This window comes from Schistocerca nitens, chromosome 2 (assembly GCF_023898315.1).
Source record: "Schistocerca nitens isolate TAMUIC-IGC-003100 chromosome 2, iqSchNite1.1, whole genome shotgun sequence".
Taxonomy (NCBI): Eukaryota; Metazoa; Arthropoda; class Insecta; order Orthoptera; family Acrididae; genus Schistocerca; species Schistocerca nitens.
Window position 1 is genome coordinate 342,786,190 of NC_064615.1, and position 17,666 is coordinate 342,803,855.

At 43.1% G+C, this 17,666-nt stretch overlaps 1 protein-coding gene across 1 annotated transcript in view; it reads right to left on the bottom strand.

The window, feature by feature from the left end:
• LOC126236146 (Golgi pH regulator A) overlaps positions 1 to 17,666 on the bottom strand; it is a 115,796-nt gene that overhangs the window by 68,684 nt on the left and 29,446 nt on the right. Inside the window, exon 4 of the mRNA XM_049945229.1 lies at positions 8,662 to 8,887. Coding sequence (XP_049801186.1) covers positions 8,662 to 8,887 — 226 coding nt within the window. The remainder of the gene's footprint in view (positions 1 to 8,661; positions 8,888 to 17,666) is intronic.

Below are 17,666 nucleotides of genomic sequence, written 5' to 3' on the forward strand. Positions count from 1 at the left end.
AAACATTTGAGTCTCCCAGTCTATATCTGGTAAATTAAAATCTCCACCCAAAACCATAACACGATCGGGAAATCTACTCAAAATATTTACATACATAAAACATGAGTCTTCAAGGAAATGCAAGACATGTTATTTGGTCTTTAGTGTGCCAAAGTGCAGTGTCACGTCACTTCACACAGCATTCTTCTATTGCACGTCACTGTATTTCACTCTGTTGAATTCAAACGTGTATATTTTGTAATGGACGCCATCAAACCATATTCAGGACAGTGGAAATTAAAATGTCCTGTGGTGCCTCACCTGCTCCCAGTCAACCGATTTGACATCGTGCCCCTCTTTTTAAAAAAAAAAAAAAAAACCCTCGCAATTAATACTGGATGGAATTATTTGTAAGCAGAAGAACAAGAACTCCTAAGAAAATCTGCACTCTTTATTGCCTATTAGCTAATAACTTGCTGTTTTGTGTGACATAAAATTAAATACAAGATACATAAAACCAAAACCAGTAAAGACAAGAGACAAGTAAGACACAGTACACATTTCTCCAATCCTGAAGTCCTAGCGTTTTTTCCTCTCTAATCATGCTATGGCTTTACATGGCATGCTTTCCTTTCTGCAAAAGAATCTATCACCTCATCGAACTTCGTCAAACCTTTTGCTATATGAAAAAACGAAATGTCGTCATCTAATACTGAAAAAGCTGTTAATACAAATAGTACCCAAGACTGGCGTTGTTTCTGGAGCTGATTAGGTGTATTTTGTCACTGTCTGCTATATAAAACGAAATAGGCCTGTCTAATATTGCAGCAATTGTAATATACCTCAAATAAACAAGACTGTTTTGGAGAAAAATCATCATTTTTACGAAACCACAGGATATAATTCATGAAGAACCACTATCAAATGCCTATCAGGCCTACTACAAGCAAAAAGCTTTATGTTAGGAAACAGATTCACATTTCATTCATACGGCTCTAGCTTCTTATCTTCTCCTTCCTCGTTCTAACAAACAATCTTGTCTTCAGTAACTCTGTAACTATTCCTGCCTGTGTCAAAACTTATTATCCGGTTAACTTCACTAACCCTACTAAAATCACCGGTTTAGTTATCCCGCGCTTATTCTCCGGTTAGGCGTTATTACATGTCCACACAACACATTTTCCACACTACTACCAGAATAGAACTTAGGGCATGCTGGCCAGGGACTGTACAACTGGCACTTACTAGTGTTGCAGTCTCACCAAAAACTTTGTATCAAAATTTCATTTTCTTGGATACACCAAGAAGATAACAAGTAATCTTTGGTCCAGATGGTACACCATTTAGGTTCCTTTCAGAGTATGCAGACACAATGGCACCTTTGTTAGCAATCATATACAACCGCTCACTTGACGGAAGGTCTGTTCCTAAAGACTGGAAAGTAGCATAGGTCACACCAATATTCAAGAAAGGAAATAGGAGTAACCCATTGAATTACAGACCCATATCACTGACCTCAATTTGCGGTAGGATTTTGGAGAATATACTGTTCTCGAACATTATGAACCACCTTGAAGAAAATGACTTATTGATACATAACCAACACGGATTCAGAAAATATCGTTCTTGTGCAACACAGCTAGCTCTTTATTCCCATGAAATAATGAGTGCTGTCGACAAGGGATCTCAGATCGATTCCATATTCCTAGATTTCCAGAAGGCTTTTGATACCGTTCATTACAAGCATGCATATGGAGTATCGTCTCAGTTGTGTGACTGGATTCATGATTTCCTCTCAGAGAGGTCACAGTAAGTAGTGATAGACAGTAAATAATCGAGTAGAACAGAAGTGATATCTGGCGTTCCGCAAGGTAGTGTCATAGACCCTCTGCTGGTCCTGATTTACATAAATGATCTAGGTGATAATCTGAGCAGCTCCCTTAGATTGTTTGCAGATGATGCTGTAATTTACAGTCTAGTAAAATCATCAGACGATCAATTCCAATTACAAAATGATTTAGAGAGAATTTCTGTATGGTGCGAAAAGTGGCAATTGGCACTAAACAAAGAAAAGTGCAAGGTCATCCACATGGGTACTAAAAGAAATCTGATAAATTTTGGGTCTACGTTAAATCGCACAAATCTAACGGCTGTCAATTCGACTAAATACCTAGGAATTACAATTACGAGCAACTTAGATTGGAAAGACCACATAGATAATATCGTGGGGAAGGCGAAACAAATACTGTGCTTTGTTGGCAGAACACTTAGAAGATGCGACAAACCCATTAAAGAGACAGCCTATATTACACTTGTCCGTCCTTTGTTGGAATATTGCTGCGCGGCAACGGCAGGTAGGACTGACAGAGGACATCAAAAAAAGTGTAAAGGGGGCAGCTCATTTTGTGTTATCGTGCAATAGGGGTGAGAGTGTCACTGATATGATACGTGAGTTGGGGGTGGCAGTCACTGAAACAAAGGCAACTGTGACCTCTCAGACAGGAAATCACAAATCCAGTCACGTAACTGAGATGATATTCCATAAGCACGCAATTTCACTACGAGCCGCTTGTGTGGTAAAGTGTCAAAAGCCTTCCGGAAATCCAGAAATACGGAATTGATCTGAAATCCCTTGTCAATAGCACTCAACACTTCATGTGAATAAAGAGCTATGTGTTTCACAGGAACGATGTTTTCTAAACTCATGTGGACTGTGTGTCAATAGACGTAATTCATAATGTTTGAACACAATATATGTTAAAAACCTGGCTGCATATCGACGTTAACGATATGGGCCTGTAATTTAGTGGATTACTCATACTATCTTTCCTGAATACTGGTGTGGCCTGTGCAACTTTCCAGTCTTTGGGTACGGATCTTTTGTCGAGTGAATTGTTGTATATGGTTGTTAAGTATGGAGCTAATGCATCAGCACACTCCGAAAGGAACCTAATTGGTATACAGTCTGGACTAGAAGACTTGCTTTTATTAAGTGATTTAAGTTGCTTCACTACTCCGAGGATATTTACTTCTACGTTACTCATGTTGGCAGCTGTTCTCGATTCGAATTCTGGAATATTTACTTCGTCTTCTTTTGAGAAGGCATTTCAGAAGGCTGTGCTTAGTAACTCTGCTTTGGCAGCACTATCTTGGATAGTATCTTCATTGCTATTGCGCAGAGAAGGCATTGATTGTTTCTTGCCGCTAACATACTTCACATACAACCAGAGTCTCTTTGGATTTTCTGCCAGGTTTCAAGACAAAGTTTCGTTGTGGAAACTGTTATAGGCATCTCACATTGAAGTCTGTGCTAAATTTCAAGCTTCTGTAAAAGATCGCTAATCTTGGGAATTTTGCATCTGTTTAAATTTGGCATGTTTGTTTTGTTGTTTCTGCAACAGTGATCTAACCCGTTTTGTGTAGCAAAGAGGATCAGCTCTGCCATTTGTTAATTTATTTGGTATAATTATCTCAATTGCTGCCAATACTATTTCTTTGAATTTAAGACACATCTGGTCTACACTTATATTATTAATTTGGAATGAGTGGAGATTGTCTCTTAGGAAGGTGTCAAGTGAATTTTCATCTGATTTTTTGAATAGGTATATTTTTCGCTAATTTTTCGAGGATTTGGGGATTACAATATTCAGTCTCGCTACAACAACCCTGTGTTCACTAATCCCTGAATAGGTTTTGATGCTCCTTATTAACTCAGGATTATTTGCTGCTAAGAGGTCAAGTGTGTTTTCACAATTGTTTACTATTCGCATGGGCCCATGAACTAATTGCTTGAAATAATTTTCAGAGAATGCATTTAGCACAATTTCGGATGTTATTTAAGTGTACCTCCAGAATTAAACATGTATTTTTGCCAACATATCGAGGGTAAATTAAAGTCACCACCAACTATTATCGTATGAGTTGGGTAAGTGTTTGAAATCAAACTCAAGTTTTCTTTGAACCTTTCAGCAACTGTATCATCTGAATTGGGAAGTCGGTAAAAGGATCCAATAGTTATTATTTATTCCGGTTGCCAACAATGACCTCTGCCCATACTAACTCACAGGAAGTATCTACTTCAATTTAGCGACAAGATAATCTACTTCTGACAGCAACAAACACACCACTGCCAACCGTGTTTAGCCTATCCTTTCGAACACCGTTAGGTTCTTCGCAAAAATTCCGGCTGAGCTTATACCTGGCTTTAGCCATCTTTCAGTGCCTGTAACAATTTGAGCATCAGTGCTTTCTATTAGTGCTTGGAGCTCTCGTACTTTCCCAACACAGCTATGACAATTTACAACTGTTATACCAATGGTTCCTGTATCTACGTTCTTCCTGTGTTCAACCTGCACCCTTTGTGAGTGAAGCCCTTCTTGTGTTTTCCCGAGCACCTCTAACCTAAAAAACCGCCCAGTCCATGCCACACAGCCCCTGCTACTCGTGTAGCCGCCTCCTGCATATAGTGGACACCTGACGTATTCAATGGAACCCGAAACCCAACCACACTTTGGCGTAAGTCGAGGAATCTGCAGCCTACACGGTCGCAGAACTGTCTGAGCCTCTGATTCAGACCCTCCACTCGGCTCTGTACCAGAGGTCCGCAATTGGTCCTGTCTACTATGCTGCAAATGGTCAGCTCTGCTTTCATCTTGCAAGCAAGACTGGCAGCCTTTACCACTACTGTCAGCCGCTCGAAACCAGAGAGAATCTCTTCTGATCCAAAGTGACACACATCATTGGTACCGACGTGAGCAACCACCTGCTTTTGGCTGCACCTTGTGCTCTTCAAGGCATTTGGGAGAACCCTTTCCACATCTGGAATGACTCTACCCGGTATGCACACTGAGTACACATTGGACTTCTTACCTTTCTTGTCAGCCAAGTCCCTAAGAGGCCCCATAATGCACCTAACGTTGGAGCTTCCAACTACCAATAATCCCACCCTCTGTGATTGCCTGGATCTTGCAGGCTGAGTGGTTTCCTCTGAAACAGGACAAGCGACAGCATCTGGCTCAGTGACAGTGTCAGCCACAGACAGCACCTGGAACCTGTTTGTCAGACAAACTGGGGAGGCCTTAGTGCGGCCACCTGGGAAGTCTTTAACCACCTGCTTCACCCTGGGGTGAAGGGTCAGCCTCAGTGTGAGCAGTAACTGGGTTGGCCCCCGGTGAGGACTGATTGGAGGACTCTGACGTGCTGGACGTCCGTTGGATCCCCACAGCCGGCCCATAAAAGTGGTGCCCATCCACTGCAGCCTCAAGCTGTGTAACTGAAGCCATCACAGGCTGAAGCTGAGAGCAAAGTGTCACCAACTCTGCTCACATCCGCACACAACAATCGAAGTCCCTGTCCATACTAAAGTTCGTGGAAAACTAAACTATGCAGAAACCAACTATTGGCACGTGCTGTGAAACTCTACTCTAGACCCTGATGGAAACGCACAAACTGTGTCTAGTAATACGCAGATATTCGAAAACCTAACTACTGAAGCACTCAGGTGAAACTAAATAATTTGCCCCTGATTAGGAACTTGTAATATGTCACAAAATCAGTTTACTTTCCGACACAAATGAAAACGCGACAACTGTGGCTATTAGATATTAATTTACACGCAGAAACTCAAGAAACTAAACTATTAAAGCACACAGATGATACAATAAAATTCGCTCCTGGTTAGGAACTCGTAAATGACACAAACGCAGTTACTTCCCTGTTGCTGCATGTCTCGGTCGGCTACTGCTGCTTGACTGAATGAATAATCGATAGACCAATGTGCGCTGGATGCTAGTCGCTTTGTGAAACAAGGTTTTTTCCTCAAGAATATGAATTTGGCGCCCCCACCCCCTCCCCACCCTGAAATTGCCGCCCAGGGCAGACATGCCAGTTTGCCCCTCCCCTCTTCCACCACCTAGATTTAGGTCTCTTTCACATGAGTCAATCTGGCAGCTTGGGTGCACCAGTAAAATCTTTCTGTGTAGCATCTGGCTGCTTGATGCTACTGCTTATACAGCTAACAACTACACTTCTGTAACCAGAAACGGAAACGGGAGAAGGTACTGCTCATATACGACTCAACTGCGCATGCGCATGAGCCCGCTCGCAACTGCTCAAAGGAATCTAATATAAACAACTGTGACATCACGCTCATCAGAGGCAATTTGTTGTTCTGAAGCATTGCATAGTCTTCCTAAAGCCTTTGACACATTTTGCTGTTGGCAGACGCTTGTATGAGCACTGTGTTTTGTTGATTTGTATATGGTGCATTTCCTTTGTAAATTAAGTTTTACTTTCTTATTCTTCTCTTGTTCATGTCTTATTGCTGCCGTATTATTCAGCAGTACCGGCATACAGTAATATCCTTTGTTAGAATATTGGTTCTTACCGGCCAAAATTATGAAAATCTAACTGAAAACTAAAACAATGAAAAATTCCCGGAAATCTAAAAAGTTCCCGGGTTTTTGCCATATCTCCCAGTTGCCCCAGGTCGTATACACCCTGTGTTGGTTTGTTATGTGATGCTCTAATTTCACTGGATTTTTAATAGTATCATATGATTATTATATTACATAACACTGTATGCAGAACACAGTTCCACATTTGATTACACTATTTATATCCTCGAACCTCTGATATGAATTCGACATTGGAGTTGTTTTGCTGCTGCCAGTCTGTATGATCCATGGTAGCTGGATTGCCTAATATAACTGTTAAACATCAAAACCTATGTACATTTTCATATGACGTAGTTCATACCAAAAGATCAGTTTGTTTTTATCATGTGATATTTCAGTATCAAGTAACACTGCAATAGCATCACATGCCTGTTGTATTGCATATAATTGTATATGTCTACGTATATTTTTATATGTGGTGGTTCTCACCAAATGGTTGGTTTGTTTTTATCATGTGACATTATATCATGCAACATGATAATAGTGTCATGTGACTATTATGTTATATAATGTTGTACTGAAAAGAAATGAAAAAGAAAATAGGAAAAAATTATAAGAAGGAGAAAAGGAAGAAAAAAGAAGAAGAAAAGAAAATTTTTAAAGAGGGGAAAAATATATTTTAATATATTTGTATCTTCTTCTATTGTAGCTCTTTTATTGTAATTTGAGCGCATGTTTATCTCTCTGTGACTGTACTATAGTGTCCACATATTTTAGAACTTGTTCTTTGACCTTGATCTTTGACCTTGTAGCATCTTTGATCAACATTTGTGTGTTACCCTACAGGGTGGTGTGCCTGAGCAATTTTTAAATCGTGTGTGACATGTGAAGTTGTCACAGTAGATATTTTTCGTAAGTACACTTAATTTTTCCAACTAAAAATTCTCACAAAAATGTAATTTGTGTGATATTCACAGTTTTCACTTTCTTTCTATTTTTTTGCTAGCACTGTGAAGATGGTCCAAATCAGTGGTGAATAAATATATTGTATGACAGCACAGTGTGTATATCATACATTCATCTAACAACAAAAATAATCAATTATTGATAATATAATGTAACTGGATAGATAAAAGATCTATTCACAAAGCAGTGGCACGGAAACACAAACACAAAAGGATTTGACTTTTACAAGCTTTTGGAGCCAATGGCTCCTTTTTCTGGCAGAAGAGCTGAAGGGGAAGGAAGAGGGCTGAGAGGTCCAGTGCTATTCCTTCAACCCTCTTCCTTCACCTTCAGCTCTTCTGCCAGAAGAAGGAGCCATTGGCTCCGAAGAGCTTGTAAAAGTCAAATCCCTTTGAGTGTGTGCCACTGCTTGGTGGGTAGATCTTTAATCTTTCCATTTACATTATGCATTCATCTAAGTTTAATATTTACTCTTCTCACAGACCATAATTGTTAGGGCAACAGCAATAATCAGAATTTTACTCAAATACTCATATTACTTGCTACAAGAGTAGGTCATACTAGATAAGAGCAAGAGCCACATGCAGCTCATGAGGCCTGTGTGGCCACCCCTGCTATATATGGACAAAGATGAATGTACATGAATTTAAGCATCTGAAATTGTGCACTAACAGACATAGAGAGGCATTAAGTGTGTACATTCTGAAATAAATGAAACAGCAGTTACAGGCAGGTAAAGTAAAGACATGGCACATACACAAATAAGCAATGAGACAGTCACAGGTTGAGACAAATACAATCTAAGATAAATATTTAGCCTACAATGACAGTTTGCAGTTCATACAGTATAAACCAAGACACTTCACAAATGTGCACATACTGCAAATATCTTTTGGTTCATTCCAAATCGTTCTATAAAAAGAGTCAATATGAAACAACTTGCGGGTCGTATACACTGTACAATAGCAATAATAATAATAATAACACCTTGATATGTTATGAAGTTCTACAACATTTTGTAATCAGTGTAGAAGACCAGTGGTTTAAAAATCATGTAAATTAATAAAACCTAGACAATTCATTATGTTTGGCACAACATGAAACTCTATTAATTAATGTGTTCCCAAACATCTACCTGAAGTAGAATTAATGACTTGAAATGTACACAAATCATTTACTTTTCTTTTTCTACAATTAAGCAAACAAATTCTATCTCCAGTTTATAGCAATCCCCAACCCCCTACTCAAAGATCCGTATTCTGCTTCTGTCCGTCATATGTTCAAGAACTAACAGAAAAAAGTACCTTAAAGAAAGTATTACCTGATGAAGCAAGCCATTGATGTGTAAGGGTAATTAACAGCACCAAATCCTGATAGCAGGGCCATCACAGTGACTCCAATAACTCCTATTCTGCTGATCCCCTGCTCAATGGACAGTATGCCTTGTTTAGGACTCAGTATTGGAAATGGATCTCCAATCTTCCAGAAGAAGTAGATGTAAACCAACCAAATCAGCACAGTAAGTGGTCGAATAAGTTGTCGTCTCACTATAGAGAAAGAGTAAATAATAGTCTGATCATTTGTTCATTTGCAATCTAATTGCATAATATCACACCACACTTTGCACTATATAAATAAAATGGAGAATAATATTCAAGCATGTTTCTTTTCAAAAACAGACATAATGTCTTACGGGATAACCGCAATCAGTGATTTTATAATGTTACGTAGCATGTGAAAGTTGCTGGATTTGGACGGGTTACTCCTATAACTGAAATATCAGATCTGAAGATGGTTCTGAATGAACCGAAACCGGTCATATGAATAATAAAAAAAAAAAATTTGCAATCAAGACGGATTTTAAGTAACATGTTTCTTTTCCTGAATGTATTAAAATGCGAAGAATATTTTCTCAAAAAATTGAAAATCCAGGATGGAATGTAACAATATTATGAAAAGGATAATTGCTACTCACCATACAGCAGAGATGCTGTCGCAGATAGGCACAAAAAAAAAAAAAAGACTGTCAGAAAGTGAGCTTTCAGCCAACAAGGCCTTTGTCAGAAACAGACAACACACACACACACACACATACACACACACACACACACACACACACACACAGTTCTGCTACAGACTAAAAACCGAGACAATATGGCTCTCTCCATTCTGTAGCCCTACGTTCCTCCCATGGTGTAGCGAGGGAGGAAAACGGTTTAGGGTCAAACCTGTTGGCATTGTATCTATCTTGCCCTTCTTAGAGACTGTTGGTGCCATACGGTCACAAGTAAGAGATGACTTATTCTGCTTCATTGCGGGTAATCCGCCCTGATGCCACTCACTCCGATCAGGGGCTCTCCCTATGGGTGCCACCCAGCCACAACAAAGGCCAATTGGCATGATGGCCATTGCCAGGAGTCCTGATGCCCCAGGAAGACAAGCATCTACTCCTTGGCATGCGTGGGGAGTTTATAGCTCAGGCATCAGCAGTGTGAGCCCTGTGTTGTCAGGGGGCTACCACCAAATGGGTACATAACGGCCCCACCACAACGGACTGGCTATTGTGCTGGATACTGGGTGCAGAGTAATCCAATATTGTCATGGGGGCGAAAGAGGACAGGAGACAGCAGAAGAAGATGACATACCCCAGAAAGTGACCTCACCCAAATAGTTGAATCACAGATGCAGATGCAAAGCCATGACAAGAGATTCAGGAGATCGAATCTAAGGGCACTCGTTCACCACGTAAGGCGTCCTTTCCCATATGGCCCGCACTTCTGTAGAATTTTGAAAGTGGCAGGTCAAACAATAGAATGGGACCTGAACTCATAGGGCCAAACAAGTGTGAGACTCCTTTTAGTCACCTCTTACGACAGGTAGAAATACCTCGGGCCTACTCTAATCCCCGGGCCCGCAGGGGATTGGGAGTTGGTGGGTGACTGGAGAGATAAGGCATGGGAGATCTGTTTTTGTATAAAGTTGGGAGGGAAATCATGGTCCCTGAAGGCCTGAGTGAGACACTCAATATATTTCAAGAGGGACTGCTCATCATTACAGATGCAACGGCCACCAGTGGCTAGGCTGTGTGGAAGGGATGTCTTGGTATGGAATGGGTGGCAACTGTCGAAGTGTAGGTGGTGGCTGTTAGCTTTGAGGTGGATGGTGGTGCTGATGTAGCCATCTTTGAAGTGAAAGTCAACATCAAGGAAGGTGGCTTATGGGTTGAGTAGGACCAGATTAGATCAATGGGGGAGAAGGTGCTGAGGTAGTGGAGGAATGTGGATAGGGTGTCTTCACCATTAGTCCAGATCATGATGATGTCATCAGTGAATCTGAGCCAGGTGAGAGGTTTTGGATTATGGTGTTTAGAAAGGATTCCTCGAGATGGCCCACGAATAGGTTAGCATAGGATGGTGCCATGTGGGTGGCCATAGCCACAACCTCTCACCTAACAGTTTGTGTGGACATTAGCCTACAAATCAATTCTAAATATTTATTAACACATTTTAACTAAATTTATTGTTTCATTGCAGGCATAATGTAAACAGTGTTCAGCAGCATGTTTTAACGCGGCATGGTCACCTCTGTTCTTGGCTACAGTTTTGTGGTGACCATTCACTTGGACGGTTTTTTGGTTGGTGGTCATGTCCACATTAAATCCTGTGCACAAGCTGTGCCAGAGCTGTTACATGACAGGGCTGCTTTCACAGGTGGCTCTGCCTCATATTAAATAGAATAAGTTTGTGATGGGACTGCAGAAGGATGTGCTGGGTAGATGAATATGGCAGGTCTTACACCAAGCCTCTTGTGACTCCACATGTAACAAGACAAAAGAGTCATACAGAAGACACAATGTAAATGATACACAGAAGAATTGTTGTGAGAGATACAAACTAAAAGGACATAGAGAGACCAAGTCAGTGCTGCTCCATGTGTACACAGGTGCGTCTCTGGTAGATGGCATGTGCACACTTCCTACAGGCAGCCTCTAGTGGCTGACACGAGCTGATACAGTTGGCGATTGATTTAAGTACATATGTGTGGCAACACTATACTCAGCGCACTCACACTCATAAGCAGTACTAGCAGCATACAGCACACCTCTCTCTTATGTGAACAGGGTGCCCAGGCGATGGAGGAGACACCAGCAGCACAATGTGAGTCACATCCATTGGATCCTGAGCAGCAGCAGCAGCAGCCGATGACAATGGCAGGGACGGGATGATGTGTTGAGCAGGCACCGAAGCATAGTGCTTGAATGAGAAGAAATGGGAACACGCCCAAGGGTGGTGGGCCCATGTGGCACCTGAAAATACCACAGGGGGAGAGGGTGCCATCGTCATCTCGGTGTCACCAGCAGCAAGCACGTCCCAGTGCGGAAGAAACAGTGCTGGACCCACTGGCGATGATGGCTGAGACGACAATGCAAAAGGGGCCATTGGAAGTGGCCTATCCGGAACAGCAGGCTGTGGCAATGGACCTGAGGCCACAGATGGAGATGGTCCGATGCTTGGCGCCAGGAAGCTGGAACCTGAGGGCTCTGCAAGTGGAGGAGGCAGCCAATGGGATGGAGGCACCTCCACAGCAGGCAACAACAGGCTCAAGGCAGAGGGTGACAGGGTAGGCTATGGCAACAGGGGGTCACACCTGCGAACCAATAGCTGCCCATGGCAAGCGGGAGTGCAACTGATCAAAGTAGTGCACCACCAGCTGGCCGGCCATATGGACATCACATAGACGGCATCCCCGGCAATGGACAACAGTGTACGGTATTCATTTGGACCAGTGACCAAACCCTAATGCCCACGCTGATGATCCCGTCATGAATTGGTAGGATGAACCCGATCATGGCAGTTGCAATGCAGGCAGAAGAAGGTGGAGTAGCATTCCTGGTTGCCAGCTGTGAAGTAACTAAGCTGGGCTCTGCTTCCCAGAGGCATGAAGCGACAAGTGCTCAGAAAACGGAGAAGGATGTCATCTGGCAAAGAATCCAGAACGAACTTTTTCATTTGGGACTTGAATGTACGCACTAGTCATTCCGCCTCGCTATTTGATTGAGTGTGGAATGGTGGAGCCATGCCACCATGCCATGATGAGAACAAAAGAACTGAATGGTGTAAGAAACAAACTGGTGGCCGTTATCGTTATCAGAAGCTAAGGCACACGGCAAATCTTCAATAGAAAAAACCCTCAAAAGTGTACAAATTGTGACCCTAGCTGACATTGACAAACAGCAGAGAATGTTAGGAAACTTGGAAAATGTGTGCACAACCAAGAGCCAATAGGAATTCAGGAAGGGACTTGCAAAGTCTACATGAAAGCATTCCCATGGTTGGCGTGGAGCGGGCCAAGCGGACAGAGATGCCACGGGAGCTTCCTGTTGTCAGGCACACTGCTCACAAGCTGTGATAAAATCGACAATTTTGCCATCAATCCCTGGCCAAAAAACATATCTCCTAGCTAACTGTTTAGTGTGTGAAACTCTCCACTGGTCCTCGTGGAGAAGGCGTAGACCCATGTGCCATAACGCGACAGGAATGACTACTCTAAGAAAGAGGTCTTCCATGGGCAACAGCAAAACACCGTGGAAACAGTGGTGACACCGTAACGAAAAACAGTTATGCAGGAGGTCCAAAGCACAACCCAGCAGTTTTATGGCCAACCCTGTTGAACAAACCAAATCACCTGGCAGAGAACTGGATCGGCAGCAACAGCAGCTGCTATGCACAAGCTCATAATTGGGAAACCCTAAAATGTGGCCTGCATTTCAGTATCAAGATGGAAGCAAAGCACTTCTTCATGATCAAAGTTGGGATCAGCATCCACAGGAAGGTGGGACAAGGCATCTGCATTGGCTGTTTAGACGTAGATCTAAAGTGGATTTCGTAATTATAGTAAGGCAAGAACAGCACCCAGGAGTGTAGGTGGTGTGCTGCCCTGTCAGGCAAGGAAGTGTGAGGGTTAATGAAGGAAACCAAAGGTTTATGGTCAGTAATAAGATGAAACTGGGAGCCATACAAAGAAAACATGAAATGTCTGGAGAGCACAGACTATTGTAAAAGCATCTTTTTCCATCTGATAGTAATGCTGCTGGGCTGGACTGAGAGATTTAGAGGTGAAAGCTACAGGTCATACAGAGCTGTCGGCATATCAGTGCACTAGGACCATACTGATGCCACACTGTAAGGTGTCAGTCACCAAAATTATGTGCTGGTCACAAGAGAACATAGCTAAACAAGGGACCAAGTGTAGCTTGGATTTCAACATTTGAAGAGCAATAAAGCACGTTTGCAGTCCGGGTTCCAGCAAAAAGTACCTTCTTGCATAACAAGGCATGCAATGGGTGGGCCAATGTGGCTGCCCCAGGCAGGAATTCTTGGTAGTAGGCTATCCTCCATAAGAAGGCCTGAAGCTCCCTGGAGGATGAGGGGCAAGGCATAAATGTAACAGCGGAGATGTGGTCTGGCAGAGGGCAAACCCAATCACACAAGACTTTGAGCCCCCAAGTAAAAAAAAAAAAAAAAAAAAAAAAAAAATTTTGTGAGGTTACATCATAAGCCTGCAGACTAAAAGACAGAAAACAAAGCCTGCAGACTGTAAGACAGAAAAGAAAGTGCACAAATTTTTCAAGTGATCAACCATGGAGGAGCCCATGACAACAATATAATCCACATACTTAATGCAACCCAGGACAGGCATAGTCATTGCTTTAAAAATGTTTGCAAAATAGCAGGGCCACTAGCCGCACCACAAGAAAGGCGCAAATGCTGACAACGACCAAAAGGAATATTCAAAACCAGAACTCGCCAAGACTTTTCATTCACATGAACCTGCTGAAGTGCACTACATACGCATACTACCTACCCCGGTAAATTGATACAGAGATTTTGAACAAGAAAACCTTAAGAATCAGTGCTTCTAAGCATAGAAAGAATTTTAGAAACAAATCATGAAATTTAATTTTGCTCAGCCTACACTCTTGCAAACGGAGCAGATGGGTGGTTCACAGGCAGCACAAATTGCACACACACACTGCAGAGTGCCTACATTCTGCTGCCTCTCAGGCATATAACCACAGAAAGCATTATTCAGCAGCTGCTGCACTGAACCACTTTGTACTTGTATATAATTTAGAAGTAAAACCAAACAATGGAAAATCCAGGATGGAATATATCAATATTATGAAAAGGATAGTTGCTACTCACCATACAGCGCGGATGCTGAGTCGCAGATGGGCACAACAAAAACACTGTCAGAAAGTGAGCTCTCAGCCAACAAGGCCTTCGTCAGAAACAGACAACACACAAACACACACACACACACACACACACACACACAGACACACAGACAACAATCTCTGGCAGCCAAAGCCAGACTAGAAGCAGCAATTCATAATGGGAGAAGCAACCGGGTGGGAGTAAGGTGGTGGCAGGGGCAGAGGGAGGGATAGCAGAGTAGGGATGGGGGATGGTAAAGTGCTGCTAGTGGGAGCATGAAGGACGAGGTGGAGAAAGGGTATGGCAGCTAGGTGTAGTCAGGAGGTTAGATGCAGGGCAACAGAGAGAGGGAGGGTAGCAGAAAAGGAGAGAAGTAGAAAGACTGGGTACAGTGATGAAATAGAGGGTTGCATAGTCCTGGAATGGGAACAGGGAAGGGGGCAGATGGATAAGGACAATGACTAACAAAGGTTGAGGCCAGGTGGGTTACGGAAACATCGGGTATAATGCAAACGAAGTTCCCACCCACGCAATCCAGAAAAGCTGGTGTTGGTGGGAAGGGTCCAGATGGCAAAGGCTATGATGTAGTCATTGAAAAGAAGAACATTGTGTTAGGCGGTGTGCTCAGCAAGAGGGTGGTCCAGTTGTTTCTTGGCCACAATTTGTCAGTAGCCAGTCATGCGGGCAGGCAGCTTGTTGGTTGTCTTGCCCATGTAGAATGCAGAACAGCAGTTGGAGCTTAGCTTGTAGATCACATGACTGGTTTCACAGGAAGCCCTGCCTTTGATGGGATAGGTGATATTTGTGACTGGACTGAAGTAGATGGTGGTGGGAGGATATATGGGTCAGGTCTTGCATCTAGGTCTATTTAGGGATGTGAGCCATGAGTCAATGATTGGGAACAGCGGTTGTGTAGGGATGGATGAGGATATTGTGCATGTTTGGTGGGCAGCGGAATACCACTGTGGGAGGGGTGGAAAGGATAGTGGGTAGGGCATTTCTCATGCCAGGGCACAACGAGAGGTAGTCAAAACTCTGGCAGAGAATGTAATTCAGTTGCCCCAGTTGTGGATGGTACTGAATCACAAGTGGAATGCTCCTTTGTGGCTGGACAGAGGGACTTAGGAGGTGTTGGGTGACTGGAAAGATATGACACAGGAGATCTGTTTTTGTACAAGGTTGGGAGGGTAATTACGGTCTGTAGAGGCCTCAGTGAGACCCTTGGTATATTTCGAGATGGACCTCACATTCACTGCAGATGTAATGGCCATGGGTGGCTAGGCTGTATGGAAGAGACTTCTCGGTATGGAATGGGTGGCTGCTGTCGAAATGAAGGTACTGCTGATAGTTGGTAGGGTTGAGATGGACAGAGATATTAATTAGCCATCTTTGGGGTGATGGTGGGACTGGGTTGTGGCTAGAGATAAGGAAACTTTTCTCTACTGACGCAGAAGGAAGGAGCAAGGATCCATGGTGGTGGAAAAAAAAATAGGAAAACACATCCCACCAAATGGCCTTACCATCAAATTATCCTCCTCTGGCTGCCACCCTTCCTTCCACAATGACCTCCATCTGTCCAGATTCTGCCAATCCTTATGCCTCAGCAAATACAGTCCTGCAAAACCATATCAGTCAACCCAAACCTCCTTGCAGTACCTTGTCTCCATCCATAAAAATCTCCTGCTATGCAATCCCAGATTCCTGGATCCCATTACGCACACTGAAACTCTTGCCCTCCAGGAACTAGAGCAACATGAACAATGCCACCTCAAAAAACACTCCACTCTGCTCACTTCCTACTGCCGCCTTGGATTACCACTGTCCACCACCTCAACAACAACCACCAAACCTCCCCCACATCCCCTCATAGCTGACAAACCCTGTCCCCCAGACCTGCTACATTTACTCTACCCACCAAAACTCCCTCCCACCACCACACAGAGTCTTAGAACCTAAACAGACTTGAAACACAGTCATGAACTTTTCCTCAAAAAGCCTTAGCCCCACAGAAACATCAGTTCTTCCCAATGGCCTCACCTTTTGCCCCACTCGCAAATTCAATTATGTATGACTTCTTAAACACATTCTCTCCTTCTCTCGGCCCCTACAGTGGAAACACTTTCTCGCTACCAACCCAATGAGACTCAACCAGAGACCAATGTTGAACCCTGCCTGACTCAGTTTGCTCCTCCATCCAACTGTGATCCACCCTCAAAGCCCCCAAATCACCCCCTGTTTACTTTCCACAATTTCTTAACCTCAAACCTTATGTCACCATCATTCCCCAAATCCCTCAACATGCAAACTAACCTTACATACGCAAAAAGAACTGTAATCCACAACTTAAAAACTGATCCCATCCTTAAAATCCTACCTGCTGATAAAGGCTTGACCACTGTTGTTTTGGACCGCAAAGATTATCTGGCAGAAGCACTTCGCCAGCTATCACATTCATCCACCTAGAAGCCCTGTCACAGTGACCTTGTTCCAGAAATCCAGCGTGATCTCCAGTCTCCCCTCAAATCCATAGGCTCATCCCGGAACCTCTCTCCGGAGTCCATCCCTCTCTTCACCCCTAACAGTCCCCACTCTCCTACCTTCTACATGCCTCATAAAGTCAATAAACCCAACCACCCAGGATGACCCACTGTGGTGGTTACTGTGCTCCCACTGAGAGAATCTCTGCTCTCGTAAACAAGCACCTTCAGCTTATTACCCGCAACCTACTCTCCAATATAAAAGATACCAACCATTTCCTCCACCAACTCTCCACAGTTTTATTCCTTTACCCTATAGTACCCAGCTCCTCACTGTTGATGCCAACTCCCTTTATACTAACCTCCCTAATACCCATGGCCTTCCCACTATTGAACATAACCTTTCCCAATGCCCGATGGATTCCAAACCAACAACCTCGTTCCTAGTTGCCATGACCAAATATATCCTCATCCACAAATATTTCTCCTTTGAAGGCATTACCTAACAAAAATTCCAGACATGGCTATAGACACCCACATGGCACCATCCTATGGCAACCTGTTCATGGGCCATCTCAAGCAATACTTCCTCAACACTCAGAATCATAAACCCTTCAACTGATTCAGATTCA